At 43.0% G+C, this 23,582-nt stretch overlaps 1 protein-coding gene across 1 annotated transcript; it reads right to left on the reverse strand.

Moving 5' to 3' along the window:
- Positions 1 to 149: 149 nt before the first annotated feature.
- LOC133141959 (glutamine synthetase-like) lies at positions 150 to 22,771 on the reverse strand. The gene is made up of 4 exons (XM_061262808.1): positions 22,693 to 22,771; positions 3,130 to 3,257; positions 2,341 to 2,540; positions 150 to 478 (listed from the first exon to the last, which is right to left on the reverse strand). The coding sequence occupies exons 1-4, from the start codon at positions 22,742 to 22,744 to the stop codon at positions 178 to 180; spliced, it is 681 nt and encodes a 226-aa protein (XP_061118792.1). The 5' UTR covers positions 22,745 to 22,771; the 3' UTR covers positions 150 to 177.
- Positions 22,772 to 23,582: the final 811 nt, after the last annotated feature.

Genomic DNA, 23,582 nt, shown 5'->3' on the forward strand with positions numbered 1-23,582 from the left:
TGGTGGTTAAAGCCCAGATGTAGCCAGAATAATATATATGTCCAGCTAATGGCCACCAGCAAGGCAACACCAAAACAAACAGCCTTATAGTGCCTCCTAAACATAATCGGTGAGTCTAAAGAATCTGTGGCACTGTCACACTGTCACTGGCCACAGTCCCCCCACCCCCGCAGAGCCTCAGTCACTGTCAGTCTCCCCCAGCAGACAGGTACGGACAATGGCCTCTGTCACCATGTAGGGGTCGCAGTTGGCAGCTGGGCGGCGGTCCTCAAAATAACCCTGGCCATCCTTGCCCACGCGACGTGGGATACGGATGCAGGCAGCCCGGTCGGCGGTGCCTGCGGAGAATTGGTCGATGCTGGGGGTCTCGTGGACGCCTGTCAGCCTGCGCTTGTTGTCCTCGCCGTCGTGCATGTCATAGCAGTGGATGTGGTGGGCGTGGCGCTTTTTCAGCTTCTCAATGGCGTCTTCTATGTGTCTGATGGCAGGAGGAGGAGCAGAGGGCAATCAAGCAATGAATTTATTGTCACACTTAAGTTAACATATGTCAAGTAAAAATACATCACTGTAAAGAGTTATTTCATTTGCTGTGTGTATATTTATCGTGTACCCCCCCCCCCCCCCCCAACCTCACACCCAACATTCCACATGCTGAAAGGAACAAAGACCTTTTGATTTGAAGTGAGGATCTAACTGACGTCATTGATTGAAAATGTCAAAGTTGATCTGCAGATAATGGTTGTTGAATCCTGACAGTTGAAATCTGCATTTTTAGAAGTTAGCTTAGAGCGGAAACCAACACGGTGCAATTTGGCTTTGTTACATGGAACACATGTTTCTTTAAGGTACAAGTTGCAACTGACAGTATTTAGCAATTATTTGTCTGCAAGTATCACCTGTGATTTTAGAAGCAGAAGGAAACTCCTACAGAAGGTATACAATAACTGAGCTTGAGTACCTCTTAGAATGTTCATGTTCATGTCTACTTTGAAAGAGACTAAAATAACGAATGGATCATAATGGAACTTTAATAAGTAGATTGCCAGTTCAGCTAAGTCAGTTCTGCTTCTCCCAGTTTCCAGCTTCCAGTGTGCCGCAATGAGGGCAAGGTTCGCCCCCCATTAAGCACATAAAATGCGGACCTTCCATGACCTAGATGGCTAATTCACACCGACACTTACAGGGAGTCAAGATAGAGGAGTTTGGGGGGTTGGTGCTGCTGATTCTTGGATTCTGCCTTACAGCTGCTCTGCCAATTTTCACATTTTTCCATCAATGATTTCAGGAAGATGCATCTGCCTTCTGGTCTTTGGAACTTTCATTTCAGTTTCTTGGGATTGTTTTGGGAGACACGCTGGGGTTTGGCACTTTCTTTCATTGTTTTCATTTGTCTTTGTCTGTTACTTCTTTGTTTAAGGTAGTTTAACCCGTCTATAGATTTGACATGGATCTGTGTTGTTTTAGTACATTTAAAATTTTTAATCAGCTTGTGAGTTGTACATTTTGATGAAGGTTGATCTGCCTATCAAAGAAAAAATTTGGGTGGTAAAATAGCTGGATTTGGAAATTGACCATATTTCACTGTCACTTCCCCGACAGGCTACAGCAGCAGAAGACCAATACCTCTGAAGAATAAGTCTAGTGAATACCCAATAATGTGCTCACTGAGTGTATATACAATCACTGAGCACTTTATTAGGAACATATACTTCCCTACATAGTCATGCAATTATCTAATCAGCCAATTGTCTAGCAGCTGTGCAGTGCATAAAATCATTTAGATATGGGTGAGGAGTTCAGTTAATGTTCACATGAACTATCAGAATGGGGAATACATGTGATCGAAGTGAATTTGACTGTGGAATGATTGTTGGTGCCAGACAGGGTGGTTTGAGTATCTCAGAAACTGCTGATCTCCTGGTAATTTCATGCAGAACAGTCTCTAGAGCTTGCAAAAATGGTGCGACAAATAAAATAAAAAACAATTAACAGTAGTTCTGCGGGAAAGAAATTACTTGTTAATGAGGTCTGAGGATAATGGCCAGACTGCTCAAAGCTGACAGGAAGGTGACAGTGAAGCAAATAACCACACACTTCAACAATGGTATGCAGAAGAGCATCTCCGAATATACAATGCGTCAAACCTCTAAGTGGACAGGCTACCACAGCAGAAGACCAATAAGTCTAAAAAATTAAGTGTGTCACCATGTGTATATAAATGTGTGTAGTGCCTATTCTCCATGCGTAATACAGTTCTGTGCGTGTTTGTGTATTTCTCTATGTGTGGTATAGTTTGTGTGTGTGTACATTTCTCCACACGTAGCAGAGTTGGACACTCACTTCATCCCTCCCTCTTCTCTCATGGCCTCTGTACTGAAGTTGGTAAGGCAACCAGACCCACTCCAGTCTCCCTGCACGGGTTTGGGGTCCAGATTTGCGATCACCCCAAAGTCTTCACACACGCGGTGCAGCAGGAAGCGAGCCATCCACAAGTGGTCCGGCATCTCTATACCTTCACACGTGCCCACCTGGAACTCCCACTGCCAGTGACAGGGAGAGGAAGAAGACAGGAAATAAAAGAGGGAGCAAAAGAAAAAGTGAGTGGGAGGTATAGAGATTGATATCAATACAGGATATTGAGATGTCATCTGCCAGATTGTAACAGATTTGCTACCAATAATGCCACATAACAGTGGCACTTGACTATGAGACTGATGACTGTAACTAAGCTGCACTGAATGAGTGTCAATATGTAACTAAGGCGTACTTGTACAATACAATTTGATCAAAGTGAATCATGTGATGGCAAATTGGCAATTATACAATATGATCGCAGGATTTAAGACGTATTAGTCTCCACCATTCACCAGAACAGTTCCCCATTTTACAGTTTTATAGCTTAACTAATATCTTTGCCAGGAGTGCCAAGATTTGGGAAGACCTCTTAAAACAAAACAATTTGTGATCTACTTGTGGTTAATGCTGTACGCACTAATTCACTTGCATTCTCGTAAAAACCTGCGTTTTTAACACTAGTGGTACACCTCAGATACATCAGCAGTTGAAACACTTGTTGATGCCAGGGTTGGAAAGAGGGTTGGAATCGATCGAGTTGTCTGCTCTGCATACCTGAGAGGGCATAGATTCTGCGTTGGTACCGAAGATCTTCACTCCAGCGTATACGCAGGCCTTGTAGTGACTGTCCACGATGTCTCGGCCAAACGACCTGCCCGCGCCCACTCCGCAGAAGTATGGGCCTAGGAGAGCCAACAAGTGAGTCCTACAACTATAATGCTCCTTAATTCATTTATTCTGTTTAATTTCAGTTCATTTTGTGAACTCCATCCATCCATCCATCCATTATCTGAACCCGCTTATCCTGATCAGGGTCGCAGGGGGGCTGGAGCCTATCTCAGCATACATTGGGCGAAAGGCAGGAATACACCCTGGACAGGTCGCCAGTCTATCGCAGGGCACACACACCATTCACTCACACACTCATACCTACGGGCAATTTAGAGTCTCCAATCAGCCTAACGTGCATGTCTTTGGACTGTGGGAGGAAACCGGAGTACCCGGAGGAAACCCACGCAGACACGGGGAGAACATGCAAACTCCACACAGAGAGGCCCCGGCCGACGGGGATTCGAACCCAGGACCTTCTTGCTGTGAGGCGGCGGTGCTACCCACTGCACCATCCGTGCCGCCATTTTGTGAACTCACTGAAACAAAAAAGGAATTTACCCCAAACTGATCATGATTTTATGGTAGCAGTGTAAAAAAACAAAACAAAGTGAGTCTACAGCTGTCATACTCTTCATATACCTATCTGATTGCCTGTCTGTATTAGGAATCGCTGCAGTCTGGTTCTACTGGTTAAGTATATTGGTACAATTGGCTTGCGTTATCTGATCAGCCCAGGGCTTAAAACTTAGCTTCCTTTTGCAGTAGGTGGCTGAGACTCAACACCCAATGCTCGAAAAATGCATTCTCCTTTCCTCCACTTGTCTCCTAATCAACCAAATCAGCGGAGGAAACGAGTGAAGGAAAAGAGGATTTATAATTTTGACACACCTTTTTACCAGAACCCATGAAGGTGAAAGGGAAGGATTTGCATTTATTTGTTTGTTTAATGAGCAAGCTCTCTCCCTCTCGGCAAATAAAACACACCTGAAAACAGGACTTACTGCATATCCTTGTGTCTAGCTAGTCTCGTCGGCACATGACACTGTCATTTTATGTTCCACCATTAGGTCATTAGTGGTTAAACATAAAGCTTCTTCATATAATAATAATGATAATAATAATAATAATTAGTATCGCTATTATTATTATTATTATATTATTATTATTATTCAAATTCATATAATAATAACATTAAATGAACTGTGATGATTTCAGGACTACTCAAAAAATAACAACTACAACTAAAGCGGGCGATGTGCATATACACATGATCACGTGAGCATAAGAACCCATTATCCTCAATGCTGCTGGACTCACTATCCAGTGTTCGAGTCTTGCAGCGCAGACCTTCTCCGGTGCCATCAATCCAGACATAGGTCACCAGACACAGGCCACACTGGGGCAGGGAGAGGTAGTGCTGCAGCTGAACCTTGTTCAGCTGAGAGCTGGGTGACACTGAGGACATGACTGAGGGAGAGGAGACCAGTCAGAATGTATCTGTCCAAACTGTATCAGTGGGACACAGCAGTACACAGACTACACTGCATCTACACTGCATGAATCATGCAGTATTCAACAAATAGTAGAGTATTCACTGATTGATAATTTGCAGCAGTTCTGTGGGCAAAAATGCCTTGTTAATGAGAGAGGTCAGTGGAGAAGGGCCAGACTGGTCAAAGCTGACAGGAAGGCAACAATAACGCAAATATCCACACATTAGAACAGTGGTAGACAGAAGAGTATCTCTGAACATGAAACGTGTCAAACCTAGTAAATGGATAGGCTACAGCAGCAGAAGACAAAGTCAAATAGTCTAAAGTAGTCTAAAGTCTAAAATAAGTCTAATAAATAACCTAATAAAGTGCTCACAGTGTATATAAACAAATTACTGTAAGTGGGTTCTGTCAAGAAAGATGACCACTGGAATTAACGAGAACAAGGGAAATAGCCTACCACGTAGTCGACACCTGGGTAGACTGCAGTTCATTTGTTTTGGCAAAACAAAAAAATCAGGCAGTTGCTTAATCTTGACTCAGTATAATGCAGCTGCTTAATTTGATGCAACACCTAGTTTGACAGATTTATGAGCCAGGTGAGTTGTGCTTCAAAGGATTTAATTTGCATACATGACATACCACTATACAATGTGCCAAGTACAAGCAATTTAAGAAAACAGGTTTTTGTATGGATGGCTTTTGCATGAGGCCCAATATCTTTACACATGCACTCACTGAGCACTTTATTAATACGGGGGCCTCGCTTGGCTCTCAAAACAGCCTCAATTCTTCGTGCCATGGATTCCACAAACATTCCTTTGAGATTCGGTTCCACGTTGACATAAATGGTAAATGGTTGGCATTTATATAGCGCCTTTATCCAAAGCACTGTACAACTGATGCTTCTCATTCACCCATTCATACACAAACTCACACACCAATGGCGATTGGCTGCCATGCAAGGCACCGACCAGCTTGTCAGGAGCATTTGGGGGTTAGGTGTCTTGCTCAGGGACACTTCGACACAGCCCGGGCGGGGGATCGAACCGGCAACCCTCCAACTGCCAGACAACTGCTCTTACTGCCTGAGCCATGTGACCCCTGTCACATGATTGCATCATGCAATTTCTGCAGATTTGTAAGCTGCACATTCATGATGCAAATCCTATTCTACCACATCAGAACAGCCAATAATCTTGGGGTGACTCTTGATAACCACCTCACCCTCGCTCCACATGTATCCTCCACTGCCAGAACCTACAGGTTCTTCCTTTACAATATACACCGTATCCGTCATCTCCTGATGGAGAAAGCCACCCAGCTCCTAGTACAGGCGCTTGATATTTCCCATCTGGATTACTGCAACTCCCTCCTAGCCGGTTTCCCAGCTTGTGCCATCAAGCCCCTCCAGCTGGTCCAGAATGCTGCAGCCCGCCTGATCACCAGTCAGCCCAGGTTGGCTCATGACCACCACAGAGTTTTAACGTGACTGTTGTTACAAAGCAGGTTTTTACCGTGTCCATTACCTAGCCGGTCTTTCACAACCTTCACACAGGATTATGACATGTCCTTTACACAACAGGATATCAACATGTACTGTGCTCCAACACCGGCCCTACGCTATGGGAAGATACTGCATGAATCACAAAAGAGAACAAAGCAGTCTTCCAGTTAAGATATTCAGTGGTCATTGTTGCTATAGTGAAAGACAAAATGATGACAGAAATAGACAAAAGACATTAAGCCTCTAATTCGGCTGACGAAGCAGGAGTACTTAAACTGAGACGAGCAAGGTACACAAACAGTAATAAGGCAATACAGGACATGAAAGAGATGTAGGGACTAGGGCTGCAACGATAGTCGACCATGTAATTTCGTCGATTCGGATATTCATAACTGACGCGTCATATTGTTTTGAACAATACAAATACGGCACACCCTGTTGAGAGTGCCGGAGAGAGTTCATCCAAAAAAAAACCCTAGCATCCGAAGTGTGGGAATTCTTTAAGCAAAACCCCAATAATATGATACTTTGCACGCTGTGCAAAGACTTAACAGCAAATCAGAGCAGCACGACGGCCATACACGAACACTTTAAAAGAAAGGATCCAGGAGCTGTGTTGCTAGTTTATCTAGCTTGCTATTGTTATGTATCTCGTATTCATGTGAATACAGCCATGATAATTGTTGGAATTGGACTGGACTGTTGGAATTTCACTATAGGAAATTATGTTATTTAAAGCTCTAAGATTACTTATACATTTTCGAAATGTAATAGATAGTTTATTAGTTTTAAGTAAAAGCTGTTACAGACTTTCAAACCTTTTACCACCAAACACCAAAGTTACAAAGCCCTATTTCGACTGCCGAGTTCTGACAGCTCCAGCCACTACGTTATGTACACCGGTAAGCAATATTAGGTTACTGTAACTTTGTAAAACTTTGACCACGGTTTTTACATTCCATTAATGCCATCAGCGATCGAGCGTTTTGTAAAAAACAAAAGGCAACATCAGCAGCTGTTATAATTATCGATGTAAATATGGATATCCCGTTCCAAAAGTAGTCTTAAAAAATCTAGTCTAAATGAACCAGTTGTAAGGTTAGTTTAATAATGTGTCTAATTTTACGTAGGCTATGTGCCGTCTTTGCAGTGGAAATGGCAGACGGTCAAAGTCATAACATGCGCAACATGTGTAATCTAACTAGAGCGCAATTAATGGGTCACATTCGAAATATAAGTAACTAAATAAATGTTTATTCAACAAATTTGAATCTCAATGTTTCCAAGTCCAACGTTTGCCATTACCCTAATAAACACTTAGCCTAATGAACAAGTAGCCATGTGCACACTGCGTAGTGCACAGGCGAACACAAATACAAGCATCAGCAAGTAATCTGTGATCGGAGTGAGCCCCTCCATCGGATAATCTCGTTTTTATTTTCAGCATGCAGCTACAGGCATAGATAAATTGTATATAATGAAAAACAATGTCATTGTAACTGGTGGGTTATATTATTTCAAGAGAATAAAGTAGCTATAATGAGTCAGTAAGACTTCATAATAAAACGTGTCAATACATTTTGAAATGTTCAATTGCAGATTGAATTGATAAAAGAATCGAGAGATTAATCGATAACAAAATTATCGTTAGTTGCAGCCCTAGCAGGGAGTACATGCTATAGTTAGCCAAGGAGATCAAGAAGAGGCTTCCAGGTAACATGAAACAACTAGACTCTGTCAAATTCCTGTCACCCAGCCATGTTATGTGTGCAAATAAACCAAAGCTAGATTATATTCCCTTCTTCCTCTCTCTCTTAAAATGAGAAATAGTTCTTGATCAAAACTGAAATCAAAAGGATCTGCACAGTAAGATAATAGTTTGGAAAGGAAAGGTTCTGAAAAGTAATGGCATAAAAGAGGACAGAACTGAAACATGCAAGCAGTTAAGCATGTAACAGGTGTGTGATATGGCAACAGAGAGCAAATAGGAAGCCAAGCTCGTGAAAAGTTTCATAAGTAAGCTGAAAATCTAAATAGATCTTGGGATAAGAAAATGAAGGAGAAATTGTTAGAAGACATGAAGGCGAGAAGACCACAAGAGGACAAAGTGAACAGTCAAGTGCATCTTGTAAGCACATTGTTTTAAGATTATAATTCAGGCAATTAGTGTGATCTGTATTCCAGTCTAGGCCTATTGTATGAATGCTGGTGCTTGTGTATGTAGACAGAAAACAACAATGAAAACAGAGAGGAGTGGAAAGGAGAGAACAGAAAAGTACAAGTCAATGCATTCATGGATAACATTTAATAGTCTTTACTGGCATCTGAACATTAGAACCTGATCTGATTAATTTCTTTATTGTGTGGGTTTAAAGATTTAAATAAATGCAATGTCTTATGTAATGTTTGTGGTGATAACAGGTGTGTGTTGTGATGTGTGTGTGATCATAGCAAAGTAGGCTATACCAATAATGCTTCGCAATGTAGTTTTGGCAAACAACGTTTCAGGACACTTTACATTTTGGGATTGTTCAAGCTTCCATTGGGCGGATTTTAAGCGGACCTTTGGCTATTGAACTGTTCAATGCTTTGGGCTGGATATTTTTCCTGGACCTGGCAACCCTGATACGGACAGTGACAAAAGAGCAGCTTACCCATTGAACATGCGTTAGTGGGCCAACGTTGGCTAATAGTCGTTATGGTTAGCAGCCGTTACTGTCTCCTGCCAACGTTGGCACATTATTGTTGGAATGAGTCTGTCAGGGTTGGAAGGCAGTACCGGCTGTGGCCACCAGGGGGGGGTGCTTTATTACCTTCACCTGGTAGTCATTAGTGCCAGCCAGGTACCTACCTCTGGAGAGTATTTAAAGCTCTCATTTTCCATCGGCCTTTGCTTCGGTGTACACTTAGGCTCTGTCACCCAAGCTGGTATAGCACACGGTAGACTCTGGTAGTTGAGTCGGGTATTGTGCTGGGTATCGGTTCTTTCTGAGCCTTTTTCGAATCACAAAACTATCAATATAGGTAAGGAAGGGGTTCTGCTGGCTGGCAGTGTGCCTTATGCGAACACCTTCCTTGGGGTTGAGTTTCCTTGTTTACTTTTATTTTTCGGCTCGTGTGAGTCCGTGGGTAAGGGACTGTGTCCCGGGTATGTACTTTTATTTCTAAGTTTTCCGGAGCTGCGACTCCTGGTGTTTTATTTTCGGTGCCTAGTATTTTACACTAGGTTGTACGTTTATTTTGGGTTTCCCCCCGGTTTGGGGTTTGAGTGCTCACGTTTATGCACTCTGTTTTTTGTTGTTATTTCTTCGCCCTGGTTTTGATAGGTAGCTTTATTTTTTGAGCTGTTATTTGGGGCTCTTATTTGTTCGGAGCCGTCTCCTATTGTACCACGGTCTCTGCTATTCCCCCGGGGTCTTGGTGGCGGACACTTCTGTGCATGAAGTGTGCGACACGTGCATGTCTTGGACTGTGGGAGGAAACCGGAGTACCCGGAGGAAACCCACGCAGACACGGGGAGAACATGCAAACTCCACACAGAGAGGCCCCGGCCGACGGGGATTCGAACCCAGGACCTTCTTGCTGTGAGGCGGCGGTGCTACCCACTGCACCATCCGTGCCGCCATTTTGTGAACTCACTGAAACAAAAAAGGAATTTACCCCAAACTGACCATGATTTTATGGTAGCAGTGTAAAAAAACAAAACAAAGTGAGTCTACAGCTGTCATACTCTTCATATACCTATCTGATTGCCTGTCTGTATTAGGAATCGCTGCAGTCTGGTTCTACTGGTTAAGTATATTGGCACAATTGGCTTGCGTTATCTGATCAGCCCAGGGCTTAAAACTTAGCTTCCTTTTGCAGTAGGTGGCTGAGACTCAACACCCAATGCTCGAAAAATGCATTCTCCTTTCCTCCACTTGTCTCCTAATCAACCAAATCAGCGGAGGAAACGAGTGAAGGAAAAGAGGATTTATAATTTTGACACACCTTTTTACCAGATCCCATGAAGGTGAAAGGGAAGGATTTGCATTTATTTGTTTGTTTAATGAGCAAGCTCTCTCCCTCTCGGCAAATAAAACACACCTGAAAACAGGACTTACTGCATATCCTTGTGTCTAGCTAGTCTCGTCGGCACATGACACTGTCATTTTATGTTCCACCATTAGGTCATTAGTGGTTAAACATAAAGCTTCTTCATATAATAATAATGATAATAATAATAATAATTAGTATCGCTATTATTATTATTATTATATTATTATTATTATTCAAATTCATATAATAATAACATTAAATGAACTGTGATGATTTCAGGACTACTCAAAAAATAACAACTACAACTAAAGCGGGCGATGTGCATATACACATGATCACGTGAGCATAAGAACCCATTATCCTCAATGCTGCTGGACTCACTATCCAGTGTTCGAGTCTTGCAGCGCAGACCTTCTCCGGTGCCATCAATCCAGACATAGGTCACCAGACACAGGCCACACTGGGGCAGGGAGAGGTAGTGCTGCAGCTGAACCTTGTTCAGTTGAGAGCTGGGTGACACTGAGGACATGACTGAGGGAGAGGAGACCAGTCAGAATGTATCTGTCCAAACTGTATCAGTGGGACACAGCAGTACACAGACTACACTGCATCTACACTGCATGAATCATGCAGTATTCAACAAATAGTAGAGTATTCACTGATTGATAATTTGCAGCAGTTCTGTGGGCAAAAATGCCTTGTTAATGAGAGAGGTCAGTGGAGAAGGGCCAGACTGGTCAAAGCTGACAGGAAGGCAACAATAACGCAAATATCCACACATTAGAACAGTGGTAGACAGAAGAGTATCTCTGAACATGAAACGTGTCAAACCTAGTAAATGGATAGGCTACAGCAGCAGAAGACAAAGTCAAATAGTCTAAAGTAGTCTAAAGTCTAAAATAAGTCTAATAAATAACCTAATAAAGTGCTCACAGTGTATATAAACAAATTACTGTAAGTGGGTTCTGTCAAGAAAGATGACCACTGGAATTAACGAGAACAAGGGAAATAGCCTACCACGTAGTCGACACCTGGGTAGACTGCAGTTCATTTGTTTTGGCAAAACAAAAAAATCAGGCAGTTGCTTAATCTTGACTCAGTATAATGCAGCTGCTTAATTTGATGCAACACCTAGTTTGACAGATTTATGAGCCAGGTGAGTTGTGCTTCAAAGGATTTAATTTGCATACATGACATACCACTATACAATGTGCCAAGTACAAGCAATTTAAGAAAACAGGTTTTTGTATGGATGGCTTTTGCATGAGGCCCAATATCTTTACACATGCACTCACTGAGCACTTTATTAATACGGGGGCCTCGCTTGGCTCTCAAAACAGCCTCAATTCTTCGTGCCATGGATTCCACAAACATTCCTTTGAGATTCGGTTCCACGTTGACATAAATGGTAAATGGTTGGCATTTATATAGCGCCTTTATCCAAAGCACTGTACAACTGATGCTTCTCATTCACCCATTCATACACAAACTCACACACCAATGGCGATTGGCTGCCATGCAAGGCACCGACCAGCTTGTCAGGAGCATTTGGGGGTTAGGTGTCTTGCTCAGGGACACTTCGACACAGCCCGGGCGGGGGATCGAACCGGCAACCCTCCAACTGCCAGACAACTGCTCTTACTGCCTGAGCCATGTGACCCCTGTCACATGATTGCATCATGCAATTTCTGCAGATTTGTAAGCTGCACATTCATGATGCAAATCCTATTCTACCACATCAGAACAGCCAATAATCTTGGGGTGACTCTTGATAACCACCTCACCCTCGCTCCACATGTATCCTCCACTGCCAGAACCTACAGGTTCTTCCTTTACAATATACACCGTATCCGTCATCTCCTGATGGAGAAAGCCACCCAGCTCCTAGTACAGGCGCTTGATATTTCCCATCTGGATTACTGCAACTCCCTCCTAGCCGGTTTCCCAGCTTGTGCCATCAAGCCCCTCCAGCTGGTCCAGAATGCTGCAGCCCGCCTGATCACCAGTCAGCCCAGGTTGGCTCATGACCACCACAGAGTTTTAACGTGACTGTTGTTACAAAGCAGGTTTTTACCGTGTCCATTACCTAGCCGGTCTTTCACAACCTTCACACAGGATTATGACATGTCCTTTACACAACAGGATATCAACATGTACTGTGCTCCAACACCGGCCCTACGCTATGGGAAGATACTGCATGAATCACAAAAGAGAACAAAGCAGTCTTCCAGTTAAGATATTCAGTGGTCATTGTTGCTATAGTGAAAGACAAAATGATGACAGAAATAGACAAAAGACATTAAGCCTCTAATTCGGCTGACGAAGCAGGAGTACTTAAACTGAGACGAGCAAGGTACACAAACAGTAATAAGGCAATACAGGACATGAAAGAGATGTAGGGACTAGGGCTGCAACGATAGTCGACCATGTAATTTCGTCGATTCGGATATTCATAACTGACGCGTCATATTGTTTTGAACAATACAAATACGGCACACCCTGTTGAGAGTGCCGGAGAGAGTTCATCCAAAAAAAAACCCTAGCATCCGAAGTGTGGGAATTCTTTAAGCAAAACCCCAATAATATGATACTTTGCACGCTGTGCAAAGACTTAACAGCAAATCAGAGCAGCACGACGGCCATACACGAACACTTTAAAAGAAAGGATCCAGGAGCTGTGTTGCTAGTTTATCTAGCTTGCTATTGTTATGTATCTCGTATTCATGTGAATACAGCCATGATAATTGTTGGAATTGGACTGGACTGTTGGAATTTCACTATAGGAAATTATGTTATTTAAAGCTCTAAGATTACTTATACATTTTCGAAATGTAATAGATAGTTTATTAGTTTTAAGTAAAAGCTGTTACAGACTTTCAAACCTTTTACCACCAAACACCAAAGTTACAAAGCCCTATTTCGACTGCCGAGTTCTGACAGCTCCAGCCACTACGTTATGTACACCGGTAAGCAATATTAGGTTACTGTAACTTTGTAAAACTTTGACCACGGTTTTTACATTCCATTAATGCCATCAGCGATCGAGCGTTTTGTAAAAAACAAAAGGCAACATCAGCAGCTGTTATAATTATCGATGTAAATATGGATAAACCGTTCCAAAAGTAGTCTTAAAAAATCTAGTCTAAATGAACCAGTTGTAAGGTTAGTTTAATAATGTGTCTAATTTTAGGTAGGCTATGTGCCGTCTTTGCAGTGGAAATGGCAGACGGTCAAAGTCATAACATGCGCAACATGTGTAATCTAACTAGAGCGCAATTAATGGGTCACATTCGAAATATAAGTAACTAAATAAATGTTTATTCAACAAATTTGAATCTCAATGTTTCCAAGTCCAACGTTTGCCATTACCCTAATAAACACTTAGCCTAATGAACAAGTAGCCATGTGCACACTGCGTAGTGCACAGGCGAACACAAATACAAGCATCAGCAAGTAATCTGTGATCGGAGTGAGCCCCTCCATCGGATAATCTCGTTTTTATTTTCAGCATGCAGCTACAGGCATAGATAAATTGTATATAATGAAAAACAATGTCATTGTAACTGGTGGGTTATATTATTTCAAGAGAATAAAGTAGCTATAATGAGTCAGTAAGACTTCATAATAAAACGTGTCAATACATTTTGAAATGTTCAATTGCAGATTGAATTGATAAAAGAATCGAGAGATTAATCGATAACAAAATTATCGTTAGTTGCAGCCCTAGCAGGGAGTACATGCTATAGTTAGCCAAGGAGATCAAGAAGAGGCTTCCAGGTAACATGAAACAACTAGACTCTGTCAAATTCCTGTCACCCAGCCATGTTATGTGTGCAAATAAACCAAAGCTAGATTATATTCCCTTCTTCCTCTCTCTCTTAAAATGAGAAATAGTTCTTGATCAAAACTGAAATCAAAAGGATCTGCACAGTAAGATAATAGTTTGGAAAGGAAAGGTTCTGAAAAGTAATGGCATAAAAGAGGACAGAACTGAAACATGCAAGCAGTTAAGCATGTAACAGGTGTGTGATATGGCAACAGAGAGCAAATAGGAAGCCAAGCTCGTGAAAAGTTTCATAAGTAAGCTGAAAATCTAAATAGATCTTGGGATAAGAAAATGAAGGAGAAATTGTTAGAAGACATGAAGGCGAGAAGACCACAAGAGGACAAAGTGAACAGTCAAGTGCATCTTGTAAGCACATTGTTTTAAGATTATAATTCAGGCAATTAGTGTGATCTGTATTCCAGTCTAGGCCTATTGTATGAATGCTGGTGCTTGTGTATGTAGACAGAAAACAACAATGAAAACAGAGAGGAGTGGAAAGGAGAGAACAGAAAAGTACAAGTCAATGCATTCATGGATAACATTTAATAGTCTTTACTGGCATCTGAACATTAGAACCTGATCTGATTAATTTCTTTATTGTGTGGGTTTAAAGATTTAAATAAATGCAATGTCTTATGTAATGTTTGTGGTGATAACAGGTGTGTGTTGTGATGTGTGTGTGATCATAGCAAAGTAGGCTATACCAATAATGCTTCGCAATGTAGTTTTGGCAAACAACGTTTCAGGACACTTTACATTTTGGGATTGTTCAAGCTTCCATTGGGCGGATTTTAAGCAGACCTTTGGCTATTGAACTGTTCAATGCTTTGGGCTGGATATTTTTCCTGGACCTGGCAACCCTGATACGGACAGTGACAAAAGAGCAGCTTACCCATTGAACATGCGTTAGTGGGCCAACGTTGGCTAATAGTCGTTATGGTTAGCAGCCGTTACTGTCTCCTGCCAACGTTGGCACATTATTGTTGGAATGAGTCTGTCAGGGTTGGAAGGCAGTACCGGCTGTGGCCACCAGGGGGGGGTGCTTTATTACCTTCACCTGGTAGTCATTAGTGCCAGCCAGGTACCTACCTCTGGAGAGTATTTAAAGCTCTCATTTTCCATCGGCCTTTGCTTCGGTGTACACTTAGGCTCTGTCACCCAAGCTGGTATAGCACACGGTAGACTCTGGTAGTTGAGTCGGGTATTGTGCTGGGTATCGGTTCTTTCTGAGCCTTTTTCGAATCACAAAACTATCAATATAGGTAAGGAAGGGGTTCTGCTGGCTGGCAGTGTGCCTTATGCGAACACCTTCCTTGGGGTTGAGTTTCCTTGTTTACTTTTATTTTTCGGCTCGTGTGAGTCCGTGGGTAAGGGACTGTGTCCCGGGTATGTACTTTTATTTCTAAGTTTTCCGGAGCTGCGACTCCTGGTGTTTTATTTTCGGTGCCTAGTATTTTACACTAGGTTGTACGTTTATTTTGGGTTTCCCCCCGGTTTGGGGTTTGAGTGCTCACGTTTATGCACTCTGTTTTTTGTTGTTATTTCTTCGCCCTGGTTTTGATAGGTAGCTTTATTTTTTGAGCTGTTATTTGGGGCTCTTATTTGTTCGGAGCCGTCTCCTATTGTACCACGGTCTCTGCTATTCCCCCGGGGTCTTGGTGGCGGACACTTCTGTGTGTTCGCTTACTTAGGATCACCCTTAGTTGCGCTTGGCTCTCCGCACCTCCTCCTCGTCACAGAGTCTTTATCCCAAAGGTTGCATATTCATCGTAAGCCAACGTTGGCACGGGTGGCATTGTGAATTTTACACAACGGCCGCATTTCCTCGATATAACACTGATAAGATACAGCAGCCATTGGATGATCGCAAGAACATTTTTGAAATTCAACTGAAAATATTCAAGACACTCGGATCCTGTTATTCTCTAAAGAGAAAACTATACGGTTCATTTACAAATAGTGTATGTGCTTGTGTGAAGTCTTCCCTAGTTGTCAAACCGTTTATTTTCAGGTATGTTGTTAATGACTGTAACTTGCCAGTACGGAACGACAAGAGTGAGAGTGGCTGCTGTTTGTGTCTAATGTTAACTATCAGCATTGGAACGTTACTTTTAAGGACTAGTCCCGGTATCCAGATACTTGCTAATGTAACTTAAGAGAAAGATTAATGTTGACTAACTTAAGTAATTAAATATAGTTACCGTTGCATGTACTGGAAGACAACTGCTGCTGCAGACATTCCAGGGCTGGCATGACCTCTTGATGCTTTGCCTGTCTGATGAGCATCTTCTCCCCTTAGATGCTATAGACTTAGAGGTGCAGTTCTGTCTTCAAGAGGAATCAAGAGGAATAAGTGATCAGGCAATATAAGATATGTAAAAGAGATGCAGGGACTACATTCTAGAGTTAGCCAAGGATATCAAGAGGTACTGGTCTTGCCACCGGTATCCTGGACGGCTCAGCGCCTGGTCCCCCAACAGGCTTGTTGCCGGTGTAGCTGTCCATCCAACCGATCCCCGAGGAGGACCCCCAGCCCTGGCTTGGAGCTAAACTGAACCAGGCCTGTTCCACTCCCGCTGCCTCTGAAATATCGTCCAGGGTGCCAAGAAGAAGCCAGGTAGGAATGCCTCCCGCATTTATCATCCTCTTACTCAGCTGGGAAATAGCTTTGAGCTGCTGGGGAACATCAGTCCACACCCAAGGCAAAGAGGTCCAGGAATATGGGTTGTTCCATTCTCCCGTCATCTGCCAAGCCTGAAGAGTCTGGACCCTCGCCCTCACATAGTGAGGCTACTTCAAACTGTAACCGAGCGGCCCCGTCTTTACGACCTGGCCTAATGCAGTTCACCCCCCCGTCCCTCTCGGTCTCCTCCTCGAGGCATGATTCAGCCCCCTATCCAGCCCGGAGCTCCGCAGGACTGTCATGGGAGCCATTACCAAGGCTCAACTCTGCCCTGCTACAACACCCGCCTGCCCGGATGGATTTATGGCCTTCCGTGTCCCCTTTTCTCCCCGACCACTTTAATAATAGGGGATTCTATAACCAGGGACCTCAGTTTTTGCAACATAGCCACACACAGTTTCTCCGGTGCCACAGTCCCTATCATTTTGGGTAAGCTATCGGACTTGATGGCATTACTCCCGTCCTCTATCACTCAGGTGATAGTTCATGTGGGAACTAATGATACAGCTCACCAGCAGTCTGAGCTGATAAAAAAAGATTTTAACGACCTTTTAAACTTTTTCAATAGCTTTGGAAAGTCTGTTTTTATTTCCGGTCCCATACCCACGCTGGGGAGAGTGGCGCGCTTTAGCCGGATCCTCAGTTTAAATACCTGGCTTCAGTCGGCTTGTAGAGTCAACAACCAATGTTTTATCGATAATTTTACTTTGTTCTGGAACCGCTCCTCCTTTTTTAGACCTCATGGAGTCCACCCCAACAGACTGGGTAGCCATATGCTAGCCGTTAATTTACAGCATGCCGTTCACTCTGCTCCACAGGACTGACTGTTGTTTACATCTTACACCCCCTTACCAGAAGCTGCCCCTGTTCCGGTTGTGGTGCATCAGTCTGCTGTCCCTCCTGCCAGTGATGGTTCCGGCTCCCCTTTGACTCTTTTTACCCCCTTTAGCCCATTTAACATTTTAAGTATTGGCTCTTTTTGGTCCACCAAGCCCCGCTCCCCTCGTGCTGTCACCCGTTCTGTTAATGACAGTGTACTATCCTCCCAGCCTAAGGCAGCCTCCTATGCCTCACTGAGACCTGGCAACAGCCGAATGACTTCTCCCAGCTTAATGAAGCTGCTCCACCGTGCTGCCGGCAAGGGGGGTGGTCCCGCTGCGCTCCATCATGAGAACATTAAAGTCACTACTGTCACTGTTCCCCATCCTAAACCAATAATTATTGTCACACAGACCCCCTAAGCCCTCTGCTGTTTTCCTCACTGAATTCTCATCGTTTTTAACATCTTTGTGTAATGACCCAGACTGTTATCCTTAAGGGTGACTTTAACATTCACATGAATGACCCATCCAGTGTTTTTACCAATGATTTAACTTCACTCCTTGACTGTCTTGGTTTCACACAATATGTTAACTTCCTAACCCACAACGAAGGTCATACACTCAATTTAATCTGCTGCACTGGTATCACTCTCTGCAACATCGCTGATGCAGTTCCCCATCTCCGACCATGAAGTCATGCTCTTTGAGGTTCATGCCCCTCTATCAAATTCAAAAGAGCAACGTTCCATCGCCTTCAGAAACATTAAACACATTGACTCCACAGATCTCTAATCTCTCATCAACTCCTACCCTAGCCCTCCCCTTCCCTGCTGACTTAGTAAGCCACTACAACGGCTGCCTCTCCTCTTCCCTTGACGACCTTGCTCCCCTGAAAACCCGCAGTCTCCTTTTCCCACACCGCTCCTTGGTTTACCACTGACTCCTGCCAGCTAAACACCACTGGTCACCGACTTGAGCGGTTGTGCAAAAAGACCGGACTTTCAGTGCACACCCAAATTTACGCTGAACATCTGCGCCATTAAAAGGCTGCCCTCTCCACTGCCAAATCCGCCTATTATTCCAAGCTCATCACTGCTGGTCAAGGCAACACAAGAGCTCTTTTTTCAACAGTCAGTCACCTACTTCAGCCTCCCAGAACCCTCCAAAACCACACCGAAATCATCACCATCCACCTACACCTGGCCGCGTCACACACCTCCCCAGGGGACCCACCCTGGATGAACACCATGGGCCAACCACCCATCAGCTCCCTCTCCAACTTCACCCCAGCAATGGACTCCACCATCTCTGAGCTCATGCGCGAAGCCAAATCTACTGCCTGCCAGCTTGATCCCCTCTCCACTACCCTGGTCAAAGCCTGTCTTCCATCCATTTCCTCCACGATCACTAAAATAATTAACTCTTCCCTCACCTCTGGAACTGTACCCCTTACCCTCAAATTGGCTGCAATTACACTCATACTCAAAAAACTAGGTGTCGACCCAGCTGACCTGAACCACTACAGGCTAATCTCCAATCTGCCCTTCATTTCAAAATTCAAAATTCTTGAGAGGGTGGTTGCCCCCCAACTTCAGTTGACTGAATGCAAATAACCTCCACGAACCCTTCAAATCTGGTTTCCGCCCCCACCACAGTACTGAAACCGCCCTGGTTAAAATCATGAATGACCTCCGTACAGCTGACTCTGGACTGCTCACCATCCTCATCCTCCTTGACCTCAGCACTGCATTCAACACCATTTCTCACCCACTACTACTGGAGCGCCTGGCTGGCATTGGGATCACTGGTGTTGCACTCTCCTGGTTCTCATCCTATCTCTCTGACGGACAACAGTTTGTCCAACTGAAGAACCACAGGCCAAGGTGTTCTGCTGTTTCACTGGGTGTCCCCCAGGGGTCAGTGCTGGGTCCCCTTTTATTTATCTCCTTCTCCTTGGCACAATATTTTGTCACCATGGTGTTCACTTTCATTGCTATGCTGATGACACACAGGTCTACTTTTCCTCTACACCCACAACTGCAATTTTCCCCAACATCTCCAGACGTCACCTATCCCTGTCTCAATCCAGCACTGAAGTCTTGGTCCATGCATTCGTCACATCCCAGATTGATTCCTGCAATGCTCTCCTTACTGGCCTCCCCACCAAACTACTCAACAGGCTCCAAATTATTCAGAACTGGGCTGCCCGGATCATTACACGCACTAAATCATCTGAACAAATCACCCCTATTCTCATCCAACTACACTGGATCCCACTTACCACTCTGACCTCCTTCACAAGTACACCCCCTCTCACTCCCTGCGCTCATCCTCTGCTCATTTCCTGTCAATCCCCACTTTATGCCTGAGCACCATGGGTGCGAGGGCTTTCAGTTGCACCAATGCTAGGCTCTGGAACTCCTTGCCCCCACACCTTCACCACTTTGACTCAATGGACTCAATCACTACATTCAAAACACACCTGTTCAAACTGGCCTACTATCTGTCACTCTCACTGCATTGTGTGTACCCCCTTTTTACTCTTAGGGTCACTGTTCTACTTCCCCTTGCACACCTTCTTGTCGTCTTGTTTATATCGTGTACACATTACACTGTTAGTAAATTGTGTCTTTGTTTGGTTGTTTTTATTGTATTCTTTTATCCATTGTAAGGCAACCTTGGGTGTCTTGAAAGGCATCTCATATAAAATGTATTATTATTATAACCTCCACCAGGTTTCAAAGAAAAGGTGATATTCTTTGGATCATGAGCAGTTCCTTGCTTTCTCCATGACTTTAGTACAGGCTTATTGATTTTGCTCTGTACTCCACAATTTTAGATTTTCAAATTAACAATTAATGTGTAGTATAGTGCATATTATCAGCTTTCATTAAAGAATATTTGACACATTTGGTTGCACCATGGAGAAGCGACAGTACTTTTTATACATGGATACATAGAATAAGTTGGACAAATGGCTTTACAGGTGTTCCTTTAGAGTACGTGTTGATTTTATTGTACTGTGTTCATTCACATGAGGACCAGAGTTATACTAAGGCAAGTCAAGGAAGCCATTACTGAGGCTGAAATAAAATAGATTGAGACAACTGAGGCTAAGCTTACCAAAATCAACTTTCCAGAACATCTTTAAGATACAGGACACGTGAGTTCAGTAATCGTGAAGACCTCTACCATTGATATCCAAGGAATTCTCACCATACTGAAGAAAGATACCACTGATACCAAGGCTAACATACCATAACTTTAGTACAGGTCAAAATGTGTTTCATCTATCCATAAGGGTTTATCCAGAAAATGATTATTCTTATTATGTTCCTATAAATAGGCCATTTTGTTCTTGAGACATACCAATGGTTTGCATCTTGCAGTGAACAGAACAAGGTTATGCTGGTGTAGTCTTCTCTTTGTGGTAGATGATGAGACATATCTGCTTACATCCTGGAGAGTGTTCCTGATCTGTTTAGCAGTTGAAAAGGGCTTTTTCTACACAATTGAAAGTATCCTTTGGTTTGGTTATTTGCTAATGCTGAGCCCACCAATGGGTTCTTGCCACTGATTATCACTTTATTCTGATTTTTGGCATTGACACTTCTTTGGCCAGTCCAGATAGCAAAATACAAGTCACAAAATATGAATCATTTGCCCACTATTTTTCAGTGTACTATAGGGAAAAAAGGACACGTGTGTGCAGTAATTAAAATGAAGGTATTCACAACTATAAGGTATAAGGTATCAGCTCACCAACACATAGCTAAATTGGTAGTTGCTAGTTCTGTGAACATGAGATAGTGGATATTGAATAATTCACAATTGTTTAAAAGCACCTACGATGATATGGCTTTGGTGTACAATTAAATAAACATTGCCAATTAAACTGTCATGCAGGTTAGCTACCTATGGCACAGCAACATATAATTGACACAGGGGCTACCAAAGTCACCAAAACTCCTCATAGTGGCTTTTAGTGCATCTGTCATATTTGAGGGGATGTATGATGAATTCTTAGCTTCTGTGAACACCAGAGTCACCTACCCACAAAAAATGTGACCTTGCTCAAAACAAGAATTCAGATGTAAGAGCGGCTGTCACGGCTGGTCTCCGTTATTGCCCAGTCTGGAAGCTTCCCAGAGGCACAGAGCAAAGCCAAGTATACCGACTGGCCAGGCCAGCTATTCCAACTGGCCACGATCGTGCACGCAGGCATAGGTAGCCAACTAGTTTGTGAATTTATTTGGAAATGTGTATTTCATTAGCCTGTTATCCAAGGTAATATTAAGCTCACTCCAACCTGAAGATGAGCAGTAATGTGCAGTATAGTGGCTTGTAGCGTAGTGGTTAAGGTGCATGACTGGGAGCCACAACGTCAGTGGTTTGAATCCCGGTCGAGCCACAATAAATGATCAGCACAGCCGTTGGGTCCTTGAGCAAGGCCCTTAACCCCAGATTGCTCCCCGGGCGCTGCACTGTGGCTGCCCTCTGCTCCTAAGTAACTAGGATGGGTCAAATGCAGAGGACAAATTAACCCACAGGGTTCAATAAAGTATATCTTATCTTATCTTATTAGAACTTATGGACCAATAATAAAAAAAAGAAGAGTCTGCACACTGTATATGCTCCTGTGTAGTATGAATATTTTAACATAGAAAGTAATGCAATAACATCTGATGAAGACCCATTAGGCTGGATATTGTTGCTTCCTGGTGTTAATTCACCAAATGCAGGAGAATATAGGCTTTAGTGTGTGGACTCCGAGATACTGAAACCACTCCAGCACCAACAATCATTCCATGGTCAATGTCACCTAGATCACATTTCCTCCCCCTTCTGACATTTGGCCTGAAAAACTGCTGAACCTCTTGACCATTCAGTTGCTGATTCATGATTAGCTGATTCAATATTTCCTTCCATTGCTCCAGGGGAGGATTGTCTCCTGCTTAGTCTAATCAACTGTACGTCGCTCTGGATAAGAGCGTCTGCCAAATGCCAATAATGTAATGTAATGTAATCACATAATCCCTCATAACTGCCTTTCATTTTGGGCTGAAGATAATATACTATATTTGTAAACAAACCTTTCTTGCTTCTTAAAAATGTAGAAACAGTTTCTTTTAACTCACCCAATGTTTTTGCTTCGTCTCTGATGAATTTATTCTGATTTGCTAGCCTCATGATGGCCTGCCTTATTGGTATTGCAAATTAAACTCCCCACCTGGAATCGAATCAAGACCTTTTGTCAGCTTTCTGGAGCATGAAGTAATGATGCAAAACACAGCTGGCCAAGAAACAGCTGAGCAGCCAATTTCTGGTTACTTCTGCTCAGTTTAGAGGAGTCTTCTCTTTAAGCTCACATTCATAGTTTGAAATCTAATCCAATTTGCTTCAATAACTAAACCTGTACTTTGTATTCCTCAGATATCTAAATGCAATTAATTTACAAGTAACAGAAAAAAACTATAATTTTCATGGGCTCAACTGCCATCTGTAGGACAGATTGTCCCTTCATCTTAATGGCAATAGGCAGCTTGCTTTATCAGTTATTTTGTTATATTGCATTGTACCATCCATTTGATTTTGTAAGTTTTTACAGTGACTGTAAAAACTGTTCACCTAGAGAAATAGATTTTTATATAGTTGTATCAAACCAACATCATTCATAAGCTTTCTTGGGACTGAAAAGCTCTCACATTTTAATAAATATACAGTATATGCAAATTGTCATGTTTGATGTGACCAAAACCACATTGGCCATCAGCAATGTAACACCGAAACAAACAGCTATATAGTGTCTCCTAGTGGTTTCTTTTGTGTGCATTTTGTTCACGCCTGTCGAAAGTATTTACCAGTAGTCAGATTGGGGCTTGGCCTTTCGACATTCTCTTTTAAGCCCTACAACGTACAACCATTGCAATAAAATATACGTATCCGGAGGTCATTGATACAGCCTTTTGTTTTCGTGCACCAAAACGGATTATACAGTTCAAACAATATGACCATCTAAAGGCTCCTG

The sequence above is a fragment of the Conger conger genome, chromosome 12, assembly GCF_963514075.1.
Source record: "Conger conger chromosome 12, fConCon1.1, whole genome shotgun sequence".
Lineage (NCBI taxonomy): Eukaryota > Metazoa > Chordata > Actinopteri > Anguilliformes > Congridae > Conger > Conger conger.

Excerpts from the sequence above, each read along its gene's own strand:
- LOC133141959 (XM_061262808.1), bottom strand. The coding sequence starts at position 22,744 with ATGAGGCTAGCAAATCAGAATAAATTCATCAGAGACGAAGCAAAAACA. Across the intron at positions 2,541-3,129 it reads CAGAATCTATGCCCTCTCAG|TGGGAGTTCCAGGTGGGCAC; the intron begins GTATGCAGAGCA and ends TGTCACTGGCAG. Across the intron at positions 479-2,340 it reads AGAGAAGAGGGAGGGATGAA|ACACATAGAAGACGCCATTG; the intron begins GTGAGTGTCCAA and ends TCCTGCCATCAG.